General features: G+C 36.4%; 1 protein-coding gene across 8 annotated transcripts in view; it reads left to right on the top strand.

Annotated features, from left to right (window-relative positions):
- MTHFD2L (methylenetetrahydrofolate dehydrogenase (NADP+ dependent) 2 like) overlaps positions 1-20522 on the top strand; it is a 147050-nt gene that overhangs the window by 74126 nt on the left and 52402 nt on the right. Inside the window, exon 7 of one of the 8 annotated variants that reach the window (XM_055297344.2) lies at positions 8671-8747. The exons of 5 other annotated variants lie outside the window; for them this stretch is intronic. In XM_055297344.2, coding sequence (XP_055153319.2) covers positions 8671-8726 — 56 coding nt within the window. In that variant the 3' untranslated portion in view covers positions 8727-8747. Of the gene's footprint in view, positions 1-258; positions 3165-8670; positions 8748-20522 lie in introns of those variants that run through there. 2 more of the 8 variants (XM_063611183.1, XM_063611186.1) reach the window with 2 other exon arrangements.

Raw genomic sequence — 20522 nt, 5'->3', positions numbered from 1 at the left:
TAGAGAGGGGAGATAGCTTTGTCTCATTTGTAACCCATTCTCTAGGCCTGTTATCATTACCAATCAGTATACTATGAAGCTTTAGATCCTTATCTTTCCACGAGAGAAGATAGAAGCCTGGTGTGTGGGGAAAGGGACTCAAATATGAAGTAGGGTGTAGTATCAAAAGAAACATGGTCTTTAAAGTAAGGAGGGTTTGGTTTTAAATTCAATTTTAACTTTAAAAATCACATCTAACTCTCTGGGCTTTATTTTCAGCTATCGCAAAATGGAGGTAGTAATACTAGTGTTTATAAACTGTCATGAGAATTACATGCTTAGCACATAATGGCTACTAAGTGAATGTAGTTTCCCTTCCCTTCATTCTCCTAGTGTGTGGTGAGCCTATCACTAAAATTACATGTTTTAAATGAAAATATATGAAAATGTATTGTCTATTATGAAAAGCCTTTGTCTTTAACTTTCTGATACTTTGGTAATATAGACTGTACGAAAACATGTACAGACTTCTATATGTTTTCTTGCTCATTAGCCTCAAATAAGCAAAAACATTTTCCCAAGATTGATCACCTCAGAACCATCACAAAGTTTAATTTTTTTTTCTTCATTTAACTGAGACCCTTGCATTTTTCTCCTCAACTTGTTCTAATTACAGGGACTTTTGAAAAGGGGGGTTTAATCTTTTCATCTCTAAGTGTTTTCAGTCTATGCTATTAGTACATGGTTAGCTGAGGTTGATTTTTTTTCTTTTGAGGTTCTTCTCTCAACACATATATATGTACTACTTCCGATTTTTCATGAGTAAAACAAGCATTGATAGCAATATCCAAAAAAGCTTCAGTAAAGAACAATTTAGATCAAAGATCTTTCTTCACTGTGGAGAGTCACAGACTTCCTTGGAAATATACTTTAGATGGTCAAATGGTACATCATTTAAACTTAATTCTACTTGGGTCCATACATGTATATCATGGGCTTGGGAAGAAGGGAGGTTCTTCCTTTCAAGTTATGTCTGTAGCCTTTGATATTATCACTTTGTTATATTTTTATGTCCAGGCCTTTAAAAGGTTTATGTTAGGAAATACTTAAATATACCCAAAAGTGTATAAGAATAATCTTAATTAAAATGTTAACACTTATGTTATCAATACCTAAATTTGACTGATGTGAATATTATGTATATTTTCAATCTACCTGTTTTGTATTTCTATAACTTGCTTTGTTTTGACTAATACTATGACTTGAAAGTTTGCCCATGCTAATAGATGTAGCACTATTTCTATAATACTCAATTGCTGAGTATCCATTTTCTGTTGATGAATATGTATGCTATTTCCAATTTATTGCTATTATGAACAGTTCTGTAATGTTTAAGTTTATACATATTTTCTTCGAGACTCATTCATTCATCCATCCAGCAAATACTAATTTTGCCACTGGTATATATTAAGCCATACAGCAGGCAATAGAAAAATATATATATATATATAAACTTGGTTCAGCTCTTGAGAAGTCCAGACACTAGTAGAGGAGAAAGATGTACAAACAAATTAGTGTAATACAGCTTGCTAGTGCAATATTAAATACATGTGTGTATATATATGTACATGTCTATCTGTTTAGAAAAGGAGACAGTGTGTGTGTGTGTGTGTGTTTGTGTGTGTAGGAGACACAGATAGATTGAAAAATAAAAACAGAGACAGAGAGAGAGCATCATTGGAGAGGAAGTAATAGCTCTTTTCCTCTGACTCTGAAGAGTAAATGAAAGAGTTGGGTTTCATCCCACAGAATGAACAGAAATTCACTAGGCAGAATAAAAGGCAATGAGACTTCTGGCAACTTAGAGCTATAAAATGCTATGCATATAGCAAAGAAAATATTTACTCTTTCAAAATGACAGGTGCCTGTCTGTGAGTTGTGAAAGATGAAGCATAACGTTTAGGAAAAATCAGACATCATAATAAATTAAGAAATTTTAATTTTATCCTGTAGGTTATAGGCAACCTTTAAATAATTAGAAGCACTGGAATAACATCATATTTGAATTTTAGAAAGATCACTTGGATAGCCCCTGTGCAGGGATAAAACTGGAAGTAGCACTGATGTGGTTCTACACTAATACAGGAGTAGATGAAAGTGAGAAGGAAAAACAGGAAGTAGACTAGAAAGACTTACTGGCTTTAGAGACTAAGTATATGGTGTTGCCATTAACAAGGAAGAGTATATAGAAAGGAAGCAAGGTTTGAGAGAAGTAAAGATGAATGAGTGGGAGGAGATAATTAATTCAATGTGAATGTGTTGAGTTGATGACACTAGGTGTTATATTCAGGTGGAAAAGTCCAGGAGAGGGTTGAGATATGTGGGTGTGGGGTTTGGGAGAGAGCTGTGTTCTGGAGTGATAATTTTGGAAGTCATTAATATCAGGGGTATTGGACACGAAGGCATGGATAAAACCATCTAGAATAAGTCTGTTTATAGTGCATGGACTGAATTTCTATTTCAGACATATTTGAAGTGTGTTGGTTGATATGGTTACTTCTATAACATTGCCTTCTTGCTTCTGTATACCTAGTGCCAATGAAAGATAGCCTATTCTTATTCCAGCATCTACTTCAATTGATTGTATAAGAAAAAACTGGTATTTTTATGAAGCTTTGTTGTTTCATACCTGTTGTTCTTTTGTAACCCCAACTTTATCAGCTTGAAAGCATTGTTTGAGTAACATGAGAGAATGTATTTGATAAACCAAAATGTGCCATATAGTGGAGATAAAATTGTGTCCTAAAAATAAAATGATGGACTTCACTTCATAAATGTTTAATTTTTTACATGTAAAAGATTAAATTTAAACTTCTTTAATGTAATGTAAACTTCTTTAAGAAATGTTTCCAGCAGGCCGAATTTTTTGTTTTTGCTTGCATTTGTAGTCTTTGCATAGTGGATTTATTGTGACCATCTAATGCTCAGTTAATTTCCATTATCTGACTTGTCCAGGTTACCAACTTGACCTGATTTTTACAGTTTTATTGCTCACAGCCTATTGTATCTTCACAGCACTTTTTTCTGTGACCAACAGCCTGGTTTTAGTAACTCTGGATTTCCCATGTCCATTATTTGATTATGTTAATGCTTTCTGAAACACAAATAAATTGTTTTCTCAATTCCTTATGGCTTGATTATTTGATTTCTAAACCAGGTTGCCTAAATTTTGCCTGAAACATCTATTGACTTATTCACTCTTAGTCTTTAAAAACTAGGACCTGAAAACAAAAGTTCTACATGCTATGGATGTGCTCAGTAGTTTTTTCTAGCCATCCAGCGTATTCTCTATGGTCTCACCTTGTCCTTTATTCCTTCACACTTGTGGTATCCATTCAACTGCCCTGGGGCTCAGGTCAAGGCAACTTATGACACGCCAGGGTCTACATTGCTAGTATGGATTGAAAGCTTTCTCTCTCTAGCTCAGTCATGCCAGTAAATGATTATCTCTGCATGAAAAACAGGATAGGCTTCACATATCTAATAGAGAGTGGTGCGTAACGCACATGTATTTTCCTAATGCGTCAGTAGATGATTAAAAATCATACTTTAAGTTTCATGTGCCTTTTTGGATATATGCCATGAATATTATCACTCACTTCATCAAGAGACTCCAATAAATGCTATCTGAACTTACACTGAAGAGGAGGTATAAGGCATTTTTCCCCACCAAATTTTCAGTGGATTTATCTCTTTTTAGGTTTTTTTTTTTAAATAAACCTTACTTTTTATGGGATTATATGAAGTTGTACTTTATAGTTGTAAAGAAGCCATTTAATAACACCCATGTCAGGCATAAAATATGCCTTTACATTTTGTAAAATTTAAATATGTTGTGGTAACATGGGATGACAAGGGTGCTTTCATATAAAGGATAAAAGTCCTCTCTCAATCATATTGTGAAGTATAACAAAATAATAAAGAGGAGAAGGAGAAAGGAAATACAAAGAAAGGACCTACATGACATATGTGATGAGTAGGGAATAGTAAGAATTATATTGGGACAGCACTGGAATGAAATCCACTGTTCTGTGACCTCCAGCAGCCAGGACCATGTCTTATTTATATTTGTGTTTCTTGTACCTGGTGAAAACCTTGCCTTTAGGACTAGAAAACTCCCTGTTCAATGAATGAATTCCTTTCTTTAGAAGTCAACGGCTTAACGGGTTAGGCGCGGTGGCTCAAGCCTATAATCCCAACACTTTGGAAGGCCAAGGTGGGCAGATCATTTGAGGTTAGGAGTTCAAGACCAGCCTGACCAACATGGTAAAACCCAGTCTTCACTAAAAATACAAAAATTAGCTGGGCGTGGTGGTGCACACCTGTAATCTCAGCTACTTTAGAGGCTGAGGCACGAGAATCGCTTGAGAGAGTAGTTTGAATCCAGGAGGCGGAGGTTGCAGTGAGCTGAGATCGTGCCACTGCACTCCTGCCTGAGTGACAGAGTGAGACTCTGTCTGAAAAAAAAAGGAGTCAAGTGCTTATCTTGGTCTTGGTTTAAGCTTTTTTCCTAGAAGGTAAGGAAGGTCTTCATAGGGGAAGATGATCCTTTCAGGACTCATTCAGCCTTAGATTCTCTTTCATACCTTGTTTGGGGCTGTTCCACTTCATGAAAGCTTAATATGGCATTGCATCAGCACCACTGACTCAGAGCTTGCACCTGCCGAGTTCAAAGAAAGGTAGGGAAGAGGCAAAGAATTAAGTGAGAAATTACTGTCTTCAATGAAAAAACTAGAAAATACCATTGCTTTACTTTCTACTGTGGGTAGGAATATAAGCCTTTCTGTAGGTGAAGTCATCATTCCAATGGTGTATTCAGAGCATGGTATTACTGAATGTCTGTTGCAGACATGTGCTGACTATCAGAAGGTGAACAATTTTATTAGATCTATAGTCATTATTGTGTCATTTTAATAGCATCGGCATATCTAATTAATACCTAGGAAAATTGGTATTTAAAAAATGTAGTGATCAAAATGATACATGTCAGTGCTTATGTAATAATCCATACAGAGGTGGTGTTTGAAATGTACTATGGAGACTCTGACGGAGCACCTGGCTACCTGCTTTAGGTGTGGCTTTGGTTCTGAAGTACAGCAGTTCTGAGAAGGAAGGAATGTGTATTGGTATATATCTGTGGTGCGTTCTAAGGCAACTTTCTATGGAAGTCCTTTCTTTTTACTCATTTATGTAGTTAAAGACATAAATGTTAGACCTAAACCATAAAAACCCTAGAAGAAAACCTAGGCAATACCATTCAGGACATAGGCATGGGCAAGGACTTCATGTCTAAAACATCAAAAGCAATGGCAACAAAAGCCAAAAGAGACAAATGGGATGTAATTAAACTAAAGAGCTTCTGCACAGCCAAAGACACTGTCATCAGAATGAACAGGCAACCTACAGAATGGGAGAAAATTTTTGCAATCTACCCGTCTGACAAAGGGCTAATATCCAGAATCTACAAGAAACTTAAACAAATTTACAAGAAAAAAACAACCCAATCAAAAAGTGGGCAAAGGATATGAACAGACACTTCTCAAAAGAAGACATTTATGCAAACAACAAACACAAGAAAAATGCTCATCACCACTGGTCATCAGAGAAGTGCAAATCAAAACCACAATGAGATACCATCTCACGCCAGTTAGAATGGCGATCGTTAAAGGAATGAAATAATTGCATTCACAGCAAACTGGATGGAATTGGTGATCATTATTCTAAGTGAAGTAACTTAGGAATGGAAAACCAAATACCATATGTTCTCACTCATAAGTGGGAGCTAAGCTATAAGGATGCAAAGGCATAAGAATGATACAATAGACTTTGGGGACTTGGGGGAAAGGGTGGGAGGAGGGTGAGGGATAAAAGACAACAAATTGGGTATAGTGTATACTGCTTGGGTGATGGGTGCACCAAAGTCTCACAGATCACCACTAAAGAACTTACTTATGTAACCAAACACCACCTGTTCTCCAAAAACCGATGGAAATAAAAAAAATCATTAAAAAAAAAAAAGTCAGGAAACAACAGATGCTGGAGAGGATATGGAGAAATAGGAACACGTTTACATTGTTGGTGGGAGTATAAACTAGTTCAACCATCGTGGAAGACAGTATGGTGGTTCCTCAAGGATCTAGAACTAGAAATACCATTTGACCCATTGATCCCATTACTGGGTGTATACCCAAAGGCTTATAAATCATGCTATTATAAAGACACATGCACACGTATGTTCATTGCGGCACTATTCACAATAGCAAAAACTTGGAACCAACCCCAATGTCCATCAGTGATAGACTGGATTAAGAAAATGTGGCACATATACACCGTGGAATACTATGCAGCCATAAAAAAGGATGAGTTCATGTCCTTTGCAAGGACATGGATGCAGCTGGAAACCGTCATTCTGAGCAAACTATCACAAGGACAGAAAACCAAACACTGCATGTTCTCATTCATAGGTGGGAACTAAACAATGAGAACACTTGGACACAGGAAGGGGAACATCACACCCCTGGGCCTGTTGTGGTTCGGGTGGGGGAGGGCAGAGGGAGGGACAGCATTAGGAGATATACCTAATGTAAATGACGAATTAATGGGTGCAGCAAACCAACATGGCCCATGTATACCTATGTAGCAAACCTGCACGTTGTGCACATGTACCCTAGAAGTTAAAGTATAATTAACAAAAAAAAAGAAAGAAAGAAAATAAAAGGCTTCTGGCTCTGTCTTTTGCTGAAGCACGTTTCCCCCACGTTTATTTTTGTTTAATTCATAATTGCTGATTTTAAAAATGACTTACCTTTGTTACAAAATGTGAGAATTAACGAGTATTGTGCAGAAGTGTGGGCATTATGATTGTGGTTGGAACAAATTCAAATAACTCAGGTTTTCTCTGAGTGTGTAGATTGCAGGCAATTCACTCAGAATTTTATTAATATGTGCCTTTCAGATGAAGATAATAATCAATATAAGAATCAGATATTACATTGTAAAAAGGGGCAAGTGCATTGCAATAATGTTTTTGTTGAGTTTCTATTATGTGTTTCATAATTCCTGCTTATATTTATTTTAACAAAAATCAGAAAGATTCCTTATCTCTGTAAAATACACATACACCCCCAAATCCACATTACCATATACATCCTTCCCAGGGTAGTTGGTCAGGATATTCTTAAAAATAATGTGGTGCACCATATCAAAAGGAGTGAGAATCCCTCCATGTGTACTAAGAGTAACAACATACATTCTTGTAGGTCACTAAGATACCACCCCCAAATTTACTTCTCTTGAATAAAAAAACATTTGAAGGGGTTCCCCCTCCTCTACTTAATGATATATTTTATGACGTTGTAGTGGAAGCTCTGCAAAGGGTTTTGAGCAGTTTGGAAAGAACTCGGGAAATGGCGTTAGTTTTACTGCAGCCTAGCTACAGAATTAGGTAGTAAACGTAAGTACATTTCTGCAAATACAAATAAATATTTTTTAAAACATTTTTGGGAGACAAGCTTGTTAACTAACATTATCTCAGTTCCCAAAATACTACCTTTAGAAATTTATCCTAAAGAGAATTATATTGAGGCTTACAGAGATAACATACAAAGATATCTGTTATAAATTTATTTATGACAGCAAAAAGTGGAAACACTCTAAACATTCAACAATGTTGGAATATTTAATGGATGATGGTTGATGGTGTATATCTATAGGAATTCTATAGATCCAATGAAATTATATTTTTAAAAACATTTGTATTCGATTATATTCATTTTAGAAAGAGATATGACCACACACAGTCATGCATACACACTCACAAACAAAACAAAGATAGAATTTAAAAATACAATTTGAGATGTTATCTCTGGTAGATAAATATATATTCCCTTTTATCATTTTCTGAATTCTCTAAGCAAATTTTCTAAGATGTATTGATTTCATATTATAAAGCAAAATAAAGAATATTTAGATGACCCATTTCCAATCACTGGCAAGATTCTGCCTGCTGTCATGTTGTTTTCTGTGACTGTTACTTTTTTAATATAGAGGAGCATGGAAACAATGTATTAAACTGAAATGGCTAGTCTCCTTCAAACTACCAAACACCTTTAATTATTTGGCTTTTCTTGGGACAAAGAAGAAATATGAATTAAATGGATAAATCATGTAGTGTGTGAATTATTCCTCAATAAAGCTTTTTAAAAAAGATATGGGAAACTGGAAGCCCTGGGGATACTAAAATAGAGGATAATTTCGGCTTTCAAATTCATTTCCATATATGTAGTAGAAAGAAGTCATCTAGTTCTTTATTAGCACCAAGAGGAAGGAGTGGGGCAAGAATATGAGGGAAAGAGAGAAAAGAAACCCCTCAACCTGCTCTCAATTGAGTTCCTTACTTTTACCATTATCAAATGACTTTTTCTATTCTCTGTCTTGAACATTCCTTATTGCTGAGCTCTTTCCTCAAGCCCATAGAATTATCTAGATGACATTAATAACTTGTTCTATAATATTATGGTCTGCCAAAGATAAATCTATATTTTAACTGAAGCATGTTTTGTAATAAATAGGTGCAGATCCATTTTTTCCCAATATCATTGTTTAATTTTTAATTTTTTGTTTTATTTATAGGGTCTCTCTCTATTTCCCATGCTGGAGTGCAGTGGTGCAATCAGGGCTCACTGTAGCCTTGACCTCCTGGGCTCAAGTGATCCTCCCACCTCAGCCTCCTAAGTAGCTGGGACTACAAGGTGCACACCACCATGCCCAGCTAATTTTTGTATTTTTTGTAGGGAGAGATTTCACCATTTTGCCCAGGACATCTCCAACTCCTAAACTCAAGCGATCCACCTGCCTCAGCTTCCCAAAGTGCTGGGATTACAGGCATGAGCCATCACACCCGGCACGATATAAGTATTTTAGACCTTAGAAAAACCTATCTAGTCTTAAATTTGTCTTATTAATTTTCTTGACATTGCTAAAAAAAGAAGCATGTATACCCATTCATGCAATATTCCTCAGCAGTGAAAAGGAATGAACTATTGATACAGCAACCTGAATGAATTTCCAGCAAATTATGAAGTAAAAAAGGCAATCTCACATGTTCTATGTTCAATCATAGAATATATGATTCCATTTATATAGCATTCTTGAAAGTGACAAAATTAGCGGTTTCCAGGAGTCAAGGACAGGATGATGTGGGAGGGAACTGGGTGTGGCTGTAATAAGGCAACATGAGGGACCCTTGTGATGACGGAAATGTTCTATATCTTAACTGTATCAATGTCAATATCCTGGGTGTAATATTGTCCTATAGTTTGGCAAGGTATTATCATTATATAGTATCTTGTATTATTTCTTACAATGGCCTGTGAATCTATAATTATCAAAAAATGACAATTTAATTAACGCATATAGTAAATAAGTAAAAGAATAAAATAAAAACAGACTAAAAAAATGGTCAAAAAAGCATGTATAGGGACATTTAATCTTTTCTATATGATTAAATAATTAAAATACTCTCATATTTCTGAGTATCATGGTACATTATTTTTAAAAACAGTGGTTGGTAGCAAACAGATTTTAATGTAATCTTTCAGTATAGAGTTTTAGTATAGGCTTATCATTTCTTTATTTAAATATCAGTGTTTACAATGTTTATTATAATAACTAATATTTATTGAGCATTTCTGAAACATCATCTTATTTAAATCTTACAACATTCTTATGAGGTCAGTAAGGTTATTATTTCTATATTATAGATGCAAAAATTTGAGGCTTAAAGTGAATTGATTTGCTTATGATCATACAATAAAGTAGCTGAATTAGGATTGGAAACCAAGTCTGTCTTACTCTAAAGCTCCTGATATTGATTCTTTATTCTGTTTTTGGCTATGGCTGCCATGATTTTGGACGGTGGGATTTGCTTTTAATTATTCTTGTTTATTTGCTTTATATCAAGTGTAAGTGTTAACGTATTTGAAAGAGTGGGCATCAGCCTTAAATAGCTGTTTCTCAGGAATTTATAGTTATGTTGGTCACATGTCTCTTTTCCTTGGCAATACTTTTTAATAGAACTGAAAGGGCATATTTAAAGAAAACAAAAAACCAACATGTGTTTAAATTTACAAAAAGTTTGCAAAGTTCTAACTACAATTCTATAACTCTCTCCTAATGTATAACATTTCACATTCATATTTTTAAATGGAGCTTATAGTCTACTCTAATAGACACTAATCAAGTAACAACATACAAATGTAACAGCAAAATTTGAAAATTGGTGAGAGAGAGAGGTGCAGGATGCTATAGGTACCTATAGAAGGGGACTTGGTGGAGTGTTAGGATTGCTGTGGCACAGAAGGCCTCCCAAAGGATGTGGCTTCTCAGCTGCCATATGCTTTTTAAGAGTTTATGATTAGTAGCCAAGAAGACTTTTGTAGTTTTCTTTTGCCAGTTTTAACTATGCGTAAATCAGATATATTTTTATCACAGCGCATTTCAGTTTTGCCAGTCATCTTCCAAATAGTATGTTTCAAGCTTGAGGACAGGAACTCTGCAGGTTATCTTTGTACTCCCAAATGTGAGGATACTGTCTCATCACATTCCCATTAGGCTAAATGGGATGGGATTGTTATGGTAGCATAAAAACTCTGCCATGAAGACCTTTGACATATTTGAGGCAAAGTCTTGAAGCTTTCTTAAATCCACATTTATGGACTTTGCTGATTTTTTTAAAAAAATATTTGGTTTATTTTGATATTTTGTTGTTTTGTTTGATTTTAATAAACTTTTTTTTTACTTTAAAAAATTATTCCTTTGATTTACAAGATTCCATCTCAGGCCTGTTCAGAGTTTCTTTCTCTGCATGTTTTTCATGTTGCTAAATGAATATGAATATGTTGTTTTATTTTTTGTTTGGTCCTTACATCACAAGTATATCATAAGCACCTATAAATTCTCCCCAAACAAAGCTTGTAGGCAAGGTAACAGAGCCACGCATTAAATCCTTAGGAGTAAAGGGAGCTTTTTTATTCTCTCAAAGCACCCGTTCTTTCTTAACTTTGGCTTGTACACAGACCTCACCTATTATAGTGGGCTCTGTGAGATTTGGCCCAAAACACTGTTGTTTTTATACTTTGTGGGGGATCAAAATTATAAATAACACTGCTCAATCTGTTGGTAGGTGTGACAGAACAATCTCTTGTTACTATTTGTTCCTACTGTTGTTATGTGATTATTATATGTTTAAGGTTGGGCCTGTGGGAGAAAATGCCACTCCCTGTTTGTTGGGGGTGGGGTCTCAAATGAAGAGTGAAATCACTTGTTACATTCATGACCACAATCTTTCCAGTCTTCTGATCAGAAAGATAGATGAGTGGGTAATCTTCGCTTGGTGGTGGAGATAGAACCGTGTATTTATTTGTTACATTCATCACCACAATCTCTCCAGTCTTCTGGGAAGTGGTATAATCCTCAGACCAGAAAGATAGATGAGTGGGTAGTCTTCACTTGGGGGTAGAGATAGAACCATCTATTGGCTTTGCAGGAAATGGGTCAGAGTGCTCAATCATCTGCTTTTGTCAATGGGAAGGAAGATATGAAAGCAAAGTCTAGTAATAGGTGCCAAAGGCACCCAGGTGAGTTTTAGTGAATTTATACTAGCCCTCTGTACTAAGCCTTAGTTTGATTTCAAGCAAAAGCAGTATCCCCACTGTGAGCTTGACAGCTTTCTAATACTTAATGTTTTTGTTTCTCATGAGATCAATAGTGCTATTAATGAATGTAGTTTTTATATTGTATAATGATATGTGGCAATGTGGGATATCCACAAAACTCAGTGAAATGCTATTTTCCAAATAAGCAATACATAATGTCATGGAATCCATTCAAAATGCAACACAGACCAGTGGATTTTAGCATTACAGATTATGGAGTATGAATATTACAGAGTTCATTGAAGTGGCTTCAAATTCCACATTGCAATTAACATTTAAGAAACTATCACTTGTCAAGTTTTGGTATAGAATCAAAGAAAGATATCCACAATTATCATAAAAGGCTAGTAAAACACTCCTGCCTTTTCCAACTACATATGTATATGAAGCTGAATACAGAAGAAGATTTAAGAATCCAGCTGTTTGTTGGCCAGGCGCAGTGACTCGCGCCTATAATCCCAGCACTTTGGGAGGCCGAGGCGGGTGGATCACAAGGTCAAGAGCTCGAGACCATCCTGCCTGACACGGTGAAACCCCATCTCTACTAAAAATACAAAAAAATTAGCCAGGCGTGGTGGTGGGCGCCTGTAGTCCCAGCTACTCAGGAGGCTGAGGCAGAAGAATGGCATGAACCTGGGAGGCGGAGCTTGCAGTGAGCTGAGATCGCACCACTGCACTTCAGCCTGGGCGACAGAGCGAGACTCTGTCTCAAAAAAAAAAAAAGAATCTAGCTGTCTTTCTGTTAAGTTGGACCTTAAAGATTTTCAAAATTGTAAGACAGTGACTTTTCTTATTTTTTAAAAATTTTGGAATATATAGTTAGTAGAAATGTGTTATTTATTTTAACATATAATAGACTTATTGTTTTTCAAAATATTTAATTCATCAATTTCAATTGCTTATATTATATCATTAAATATAAGTCATTAAGTAATTATATGTTAATATAATTAGATATAATTTTTGGATTTTCAATAATTTTTAAGAACATAAAGGAGTTCTGAAACAAAAATGTTTGAAAATCACTAACTTGCATAATCACACTCTCTAATTTAATTCATGTCTCTGTTTAAATGGTATATGTGTAGAGAGGTCTATTTAAAAATAGCAGTCTTTTTTTCCTAACACTTATCATTACCCAACATTTTATTATGTATCTATTTATTTGTATGGTTACTGGCCATCTTCCCTATGAAAATGTAGACTGCATTAGGGAAGGAATTTTTGGCTGCCTTGTTCATGGTTTTATCCCTCACACCTACTATATCACCTAGAACATAGTAGCTATTCAGCAAATTTCTATTGAAATAATGGAAATATTTTTCTATCTGGATATTGTCCTACTATTTCCTGGATAGTGCTAAAACTTTAAAGGTTCTGCGTGCAGTTCCTCTTAATTATGCCTTGCACCTTTGCTAATGATATTTTTGAGAGCTTCTAATAGGTTGTTATACTCCCTAGCAAATCCAGTCAGTTATTACATGGTGTTCTCTTCTCTTGCTTCAACCCCTTCATAACTGTTTCCTTACAACACACATCTGTATGTGTGTGTTAAGATAAGATTCTATTATTCTTGCCAAGAACAGCTGCCACTGCAGCCAGACACAGTCTCCCAACTGCACACTCCATTTTAGATATGCTGAAGCCCTTTAAGTGGAGCTGCCTGGAGTTCTGTGGCAAAATGGGAAAAATGCCTGTCCCTCATGTTATTACCTCTCAGAGTTGCACCAGCATATTACAGAATTTTAGGGAAATATGCCTTGTATTTTTTTATTTATGGCTTCTCCTTCTCCACAACTTCAAATTGACTCCCTAGGAGCCCAGAATAGAGTCCAATCTGAGTGATGAACTCTAAGATCTAAGATGAACTCACTCATCTCTCCTCTAACAATAAATCATATGCTGGGTTAAGCCTATCATGTGGATTTCTGTCATGTTCATTTCTCCAAAATCATTAGATACATTCAGTCATGGTTTTTTATAAGAATTCAGTGTAATGTAATACTTGCAGTTCTTGACATTTTCAATGGATAAACCAAGTTTTGTGTAAATAGAGGATGTACCTGAACTGCAATGTGGTTGTTTGCACACGAACCAGCCTTTCTCTTCCCCTAAGTACATGATGAGAATGAAATGTTTTCTATCATTTAGTGGTTGTGTTTGTACTCCAGCTTCATCACCAACCATTGTCTTCAACATACATCCTATACTCAAATTACCTCAAACTCTTTTTAGCTTCCTAAATCTTCCCAAGTTTATTGGAAATTCCTGCTTTTTTGTGTGGTCAGATTCTTCTGTTCAGAGTAGTTTTTTCACCTCGTTCACCTGATGTACTTGTAGCTCTCAAGAATCAGCTCATGCCCTCACTTCCACAAATATGCCTGAAAAACATGCCCTCACTGCCACAAGCCAGGCTAGGTATCCCCCTCCCTAAACCCCATTGTGCTTGATTCCTCCACACCCTGGGCATTTCTATATCATAGTGCCATATTCTATTATAGCTATCTGACTCTCTTTTGTGACAATGAGCTCCTAAACAGACCATGTAATTTTCTCAATTTCTGAATTTCCAGTAGCAAACAAAACTATTTTTAAAATTAATAAGCATAGTTGTTCTAGAAAACAAGAAAGAGAGTTCTCTATAGACTAGAATAAGGATGTCACCTTAATAAAAAGCAGTGGGGAACAAATGAGTTCAGAACACCCTGAAGCTGTGAAGCTAGTCCACAGGCAAGGTGGGTGATGGGACCCAGGTGAATGCTTGGAAAAAGCATTCTTTATGCCCACACAAGTTGGGCATATAGCTGAGAGCCATGTCTGCACAACTTGTATGGAGCTGGGTGCTGGGTGCTGGGAAAGATGCCACCTCTTTCTCTACTCTTGGCTACTTGGAATAGCAGCACCTTCTGCCATGTAGCTTTGGGCTCCTGCAGCAAATTTTGTACAGTTATGGGAGTCTAAAGCTAAGCAAGAACAAGTCTAGAAATGAATCTTCAAAGACTGGCAGCCATGACTGCAAGGCCTGTTCTGTACCAGACTATTATTGGAGCCTTGGCTAAGGCCACTGCAAACTTACTGCAAAAGACCAGGATTCTGTAGGATGAGGTATCTTGGGGGTCATAACAACATAGGCACTTAACAAAGACAAGGACAAACAGACTTGACAAGCAGAAAACCTGAGGGTGAGGAAAATAGGCATACAAGTACAAACAAAATGGATTTTAAGTATTTTTATGCCATTATGAAGATAAAAAAGGGATTATAGCAATGAGAGAATAACAGTTTATAAAACAAGAATATGGGGTTGTATAAAATTGATAATTATGAAAATGAATTAATTAGAAATATTTAAAATGAAAAATATAATTATTGAAATTAAAAAATAAAACTTTAACACTAAATAGCAATATGAACACAACAGAAAAATAAATCTTCTGGAGTAATAAACTGAACTCATCCCAGAATTCAGCACAGAGAAATAAGTATCTACAAAACATGGCTTGTGATATGGAACATAAGAAATTCTGACATAAGAGTTTCAGAAGGTGATACTAGAGATTATTAAGATGAATATAGACATAACATTTTAAGGGAAATCACTGATAACTTCACAAAGCTAAAAGATGTGAGTCCTGAGTTTAAAAAACTTACCTACTTACCTATTTCTGAGAAATATTAAAATATTTTTAGATACATATATTAAAATTTCAGAACATTAACAACCCTAGAATTTATAAGGGGTAAGGAGAATATCTACAAATAAACTAATATCTAAGTGAAACCTAATTACTTATTGATGGTTTTAGATGTTAGAAGATGATAGAGTAATAGCTTCAAACTTTTGAGGGAAAAAAATTAATTTAGAATTTTATACCCAGCTAAACTGTCACTCAGTAGAATGGTGCAATGAAGAAATTTCTAGCTATATAAGGAACCAGAAATCTGATTTCCTTTATAATGATTCTAGTAAGCAGTAGTAGAAGAGAAGATGCAAAAGTGAGCCACTCCCCCACCAAAATATATATGTTCATCTGAGTGCTGACTTGTAAAATAACATTAATAATTATATTTGGGGTGACATCTGCAGGATTCCAAGATAGGAGTTTCTAGCACTCGCTTCCTCACAGAAATATGAATTTGAACAAACATCCATTGCAAGAAAATATCTTTATAAGAGCTAAGGAATGTGGGTAAGATGTTATAGCACATCAGTGGAACATACAAATAAGAAAAGACAAATTAGAGAGTGTAGGAAGGACATTTTTACATTTCCCACATCACACTTTCCTCAAGCCTCCCACTCTATGGAAGAAGGAGAGTGAAGTGAGCCCTCAGCTTTGCTGCAAATCCCAGCACCAACCTCACCCCAGTGAACCCCAAAGCTAGGCCACCTCCCACAAGCATCAGGCTTCAGGCCACCACCATGGCCCCAGGCTCCAGGCAAGCACCAGAGGACCATAACCCAGCTTGCTCATGCTGACACAGGTTTCATGGCCACCCCAGAACCAGGCTAGCTCCTGTCGACCTAGGCTTCAAACTACCCCATGGCCCTGGGCTCGAGGCCAACACCAGAAGACCAGGACCCAGGTCTGCCCATGCAGACTCAGGCCCCAGGTCTACCTCACCACCAGGCTGGCTCCATGGACCCAAGCCCCTTGCTTACCTCTATATATGCAGACTCTAGGCCTGTCCCCATAGTGACAGGCACCAGATAGATCTGCCTTGTGACCCCAAATGCCAAGACTTCCTCAGTGGACCTCAGTACCAGGACAGGGTCCATGGACTCAGGATGAGGTCCATGCCTTCAGATCCAGGCGCCAGGACTGCCTTATAGAAAACCAATAAATGCATTTGGGGACGTCTAGAAGAAAAAGAGAACAAAATGTGGGCAGAAAGCTTATTTAAAGAAATATTAACGGACAACTTCTAAAATCTGCAGAGGGAAATGACTATCAAGATCCATGAATCCCAAAGAACCCCAAATAAATTAAACATAAATATTGGCTGAAAAATTTTCAAATCTGCAGAGGGAAATGGGCATTCAGTTTCATGAAGCCCTAAAAAAACTCCAAATAGATTGAACCAAAAGAGGTCTATACCAAAACGCACTAAAATAAAATTTTCAAATGTCAAATGCAAAAAAGAAAATCTTGAAAGCCACAAAAGAAAAGTGAATCATCTTAAACAAGAGAACCCCCATAAGATTTCTCAGCAGTGGATTTCTCAGCAAACCTTGAAGGCCAAGAGAGTGTCATGGTATATTCAAAGTGCTAAATAAAAACAAACAAACAAAACTATCAACCAAGTATAATATATCAGCAAAACTGTCCTTAAACAATAAAAGAAAGAAAAACCTCCCCCACCTCCAAAAAACAAAAATGCTGAGGGAGTTTATCACCACTGGACATGCCTTAAAAGAAATGCTAAATTGAGTTCCTCAAGTTGAAATGAAAGTATACTAAGAACATAAAAACAGGTATAAAACTCATTGTAAAGGTAAGAATATAGTCAAGTTCAAAATACTCTAATACTCTAAGAGTGGTGTATAAATCACTTTTGACTTTAGTATGAAGATTAAAAGAGAATGGTATTAAAAAAGTAAAAGTAATTATAGCTACAAGAATTAGTTAATGGACTGGGCACGGTGGCTCCTGCCTGTAATCCTAGCACTTTGGGAGGCCGAGGTCGGCAGATCACATGAGGTCAGGAGTTCGAGACCAGCCTGGCCAACATGGTGAAACCCCATCTCTACTAAGAATACAAAAATTAGCCAAGTGTGGTGGCAAGTGCCAGTAATCCCAGCTACTCGGGAGGCTGAGGCAGGAGAATCGCTTGAACCAGGGAGGTGGAGGTTGCAGTGAGCTGAGATCATGCCATTGCACTCTACCCTAGGCAACAAGAGCGAGACTCCATCTCCAGAAAAAAAAAAAAAGAATTTGTTAGCGGGTATACAGTATAAAAAGATGTAAATTGTGACATCAGTAACAATTTGTGGGGGAAGGAGAAGTTAAAGTGTAGACGTTTCGTATACAGCTAAAGTTAAGCTGTTATCAGCTTGAATACAGTTGTAACTGTAAGATATTTTATGTGAGCTTCATGGTAACCACAAAGAAAAAAACATGTAGTAAGTAGCTATACAAAAGCTAAAGGAATCAAAGCATAATACTACAAGTATCATTGGTCACAGAGGAAAATGGAGAAAGAAGAAAGGAACTAGAAAACAGTAAGAAAATATTTTTTTAAAATAGTAAATTTTTTTTTAATAATTTCAACTTTTAGATTCAGGGGATACATGTCAGGTTTTTTACAAGGGTATATTGTATGCTGCTGAGGTTTGGGGTATGAAGTGATTCCATCAGTCAGCTAGTGAGCACAGTACCAGTAGTTACTTTTTCAGGCCTTGTTTCCCCCCTCTATTCCACTTCTAGTAGTCTCCAGTGTCTACTGTTGCCATCTTTATGTTCATGATTACCTAAAGTTTAGCTCCCCCTTTTATTAATAAATAAGAACATGTGGTATTTGCTTTCCTGTTCTTGAGTTCATTCACTTAAGATAATGGCCTAAAGCTCTATCCATGTTGCTGCAGAGGGCATTGTTTCATTCTTTTTTTGTGGCTGTGTACCATTCCATGGTGTATATGTAGTATGTTTTCTTTATCCAGTGCATTCTTTATGGACACCTAGGTTGATTCCATGTCTGCTACTATAAAGAGTGCTGCAGTGAACATATGAGTGTATGTCTGTTTACTAGAATGATTTGTTTCCTTTTGGATAATATCCAGTAATGGGACTGCTGGGTCAAATGGTAGTTCTGTTTCTGTTTTAAGTTATTTGAGAAATCTCCAAGCTGCTTTCCACAGTGGCTAAACTAATTTACATTCCCACCAACAGTATATAAGTGTTCGTTTTTCCCCCCAGCCCCACCAGCATCTGTTGTCTTGATTTTTTAATAATAGCCATTCTGTCTGGTATAAGATGGTATCTCTTTCCTCTCTTAGCCTCCTGAGTAGCTGGGACTACAGGCGCATGCCATCACACCCAGCTATTTTTATATATTTTTAATAGAGACGGGATTTCACCATGTTGGCCAGGCTGGTCTTGAACTCCTAACCTCAAGTGATCTGCCTGCCTTGGTACCTGCCAAAGGGCTGAGATTACAGGTGTGAGCCACCATGCCCAGCCTCCATGTTTATTTTTGTTGCAATTGCTTTTGATGACTTAGTCATAAATTCCTTCCCAAGGCTGATGTTCAGAATGGTGTTTCCTAGATTTTATTCTACAATTCTTATAGTTTGAGGCCTTACATTTAAATCTTTTTTTTTTTTTTTTTTTTTTTTTTTTTTGAGACGGAGTCTCACTCTGTCACCCAGGCACCCAGGCTGGAGTGCAGTGGTGCGATCTCGGCTCACTGCAAGCTCTGCCTCCTGGGTTCACGCCATTCTCCTGCCTCAGCCTCTCCAAGTAGCTGGGACTACAGGCGCCCACCACCACGCCCAGCTAATTTTTTTTTGCATTTTTAGTAGAGACGGGGTTTCACCATGGTCTCGATTTCCTGACCTCATGATCCACCCACCTCGGCCTCCCAAAGTGCTGGGATTACAAGCGTGAGCCACCGCGCCCGGCCTTTACATTTAAATCTTTAATCCATCTTGAGTTAATTTTGAATATGGCAAAAGGTAGCCAATTTCATCTTTCTGCATATGGCTAGCCAGCTATCTCAGCACCATTTATGGAATAGAAAGTCCTTTCCCTGTTGCTATTTTTGTCAATGGGGACACCTATAACCATTTGTCATAATCAAATGATTGTCAGCAGGGAAACGTATAACTATTTGTGATAATCAAATGGTTATATGTGTGCAGTTTTATTTCTGGGTTCTCTATTCTGTTCCATTGGTCTCTATCTGTTTTTGTACCAGCATCATGCTGTTTTGGTTACTATGGCTGTATAGGTTGAAGTTGGGTAATGTATAGTTTGAAATCAGATAATGTGATGCTTCCAGCTTTGTTCTTTTTGCTTAGGATTTATTTGGCTATTTGGGCCCTTTATTGGTTCCACATGGATTTTAGAATTTTTGTTTTCTAATTATGTGAAAAGATGGCATTGGTGGTTTCATAGGAATAGCAATGAATCTGTAGATTGTTTTAGGCAGTATGGCCCTTTTAATGATAATGATATTTCCAATCCATGAGCACAGAACTTTTTCCCATTTGTTTGTGTCACCTCTGATTTCTTTCAGCAGTATTTTGTAATTCTCTTTGTAGAGCTCTTTCACCTCTTGTTTATATGTATTTCTAGATATTTTTATGTGGGTGGCTATTGTAAATGGGATTGCATTCTTGACATGGTTCTCAGCTTGAATGTAATAGTAAGTTTTTACCTATAAAAATTACTTTAAATATAAATGATTTAATCCAATCAAAAGACACACAGTGGATGAAAAAATAAAAAAAAATAAGTTCAACTATATTCTGTCTACAGGTGACTCACTTTGTCTTTAAGGACACACAGAGGCTGAAAATGAAATGATGGAGAAAGATATTTCATGAAAATTATACCCAAAAGGGAGCAGAAGGGACTATCTTAATAACAGACAAAATAGACTTTAAGTCCAAAACTTCAGTTAATTATATCAAGAATTAGGATTCCATTAATTAGAGGATATAACAGTTATAACTATGTATGTATCAAACTTTAGCAAACCTAAATATGTAATATAAAGCAAATACTAACAGAACTGAATGGAGAAATATACTTTGGGAAAAAGCTT

This window comes from Symphalangus syndactylus, chromosome 10 (genome assembly GCF_028878055.3).
Source record: "Symphalangus syndactylus isolate Jambi chromosome 10, NHGRI_mSymSyn1-v2.1_pri, whole genome shotgun sequence".
Taxonomy (NCBI): domain Eukaryota; kingdom Metazoa; phylum Chordata; class Mammalia; order Primates; family Hylobatidae; genus Symphalangus; species Symphalangus syndactylus.
The sequence above is the reverse complement of the archived record's forward strand: the minus strand, read 5'-3'. Positions and strand labels throughout refer to the sequence as shown.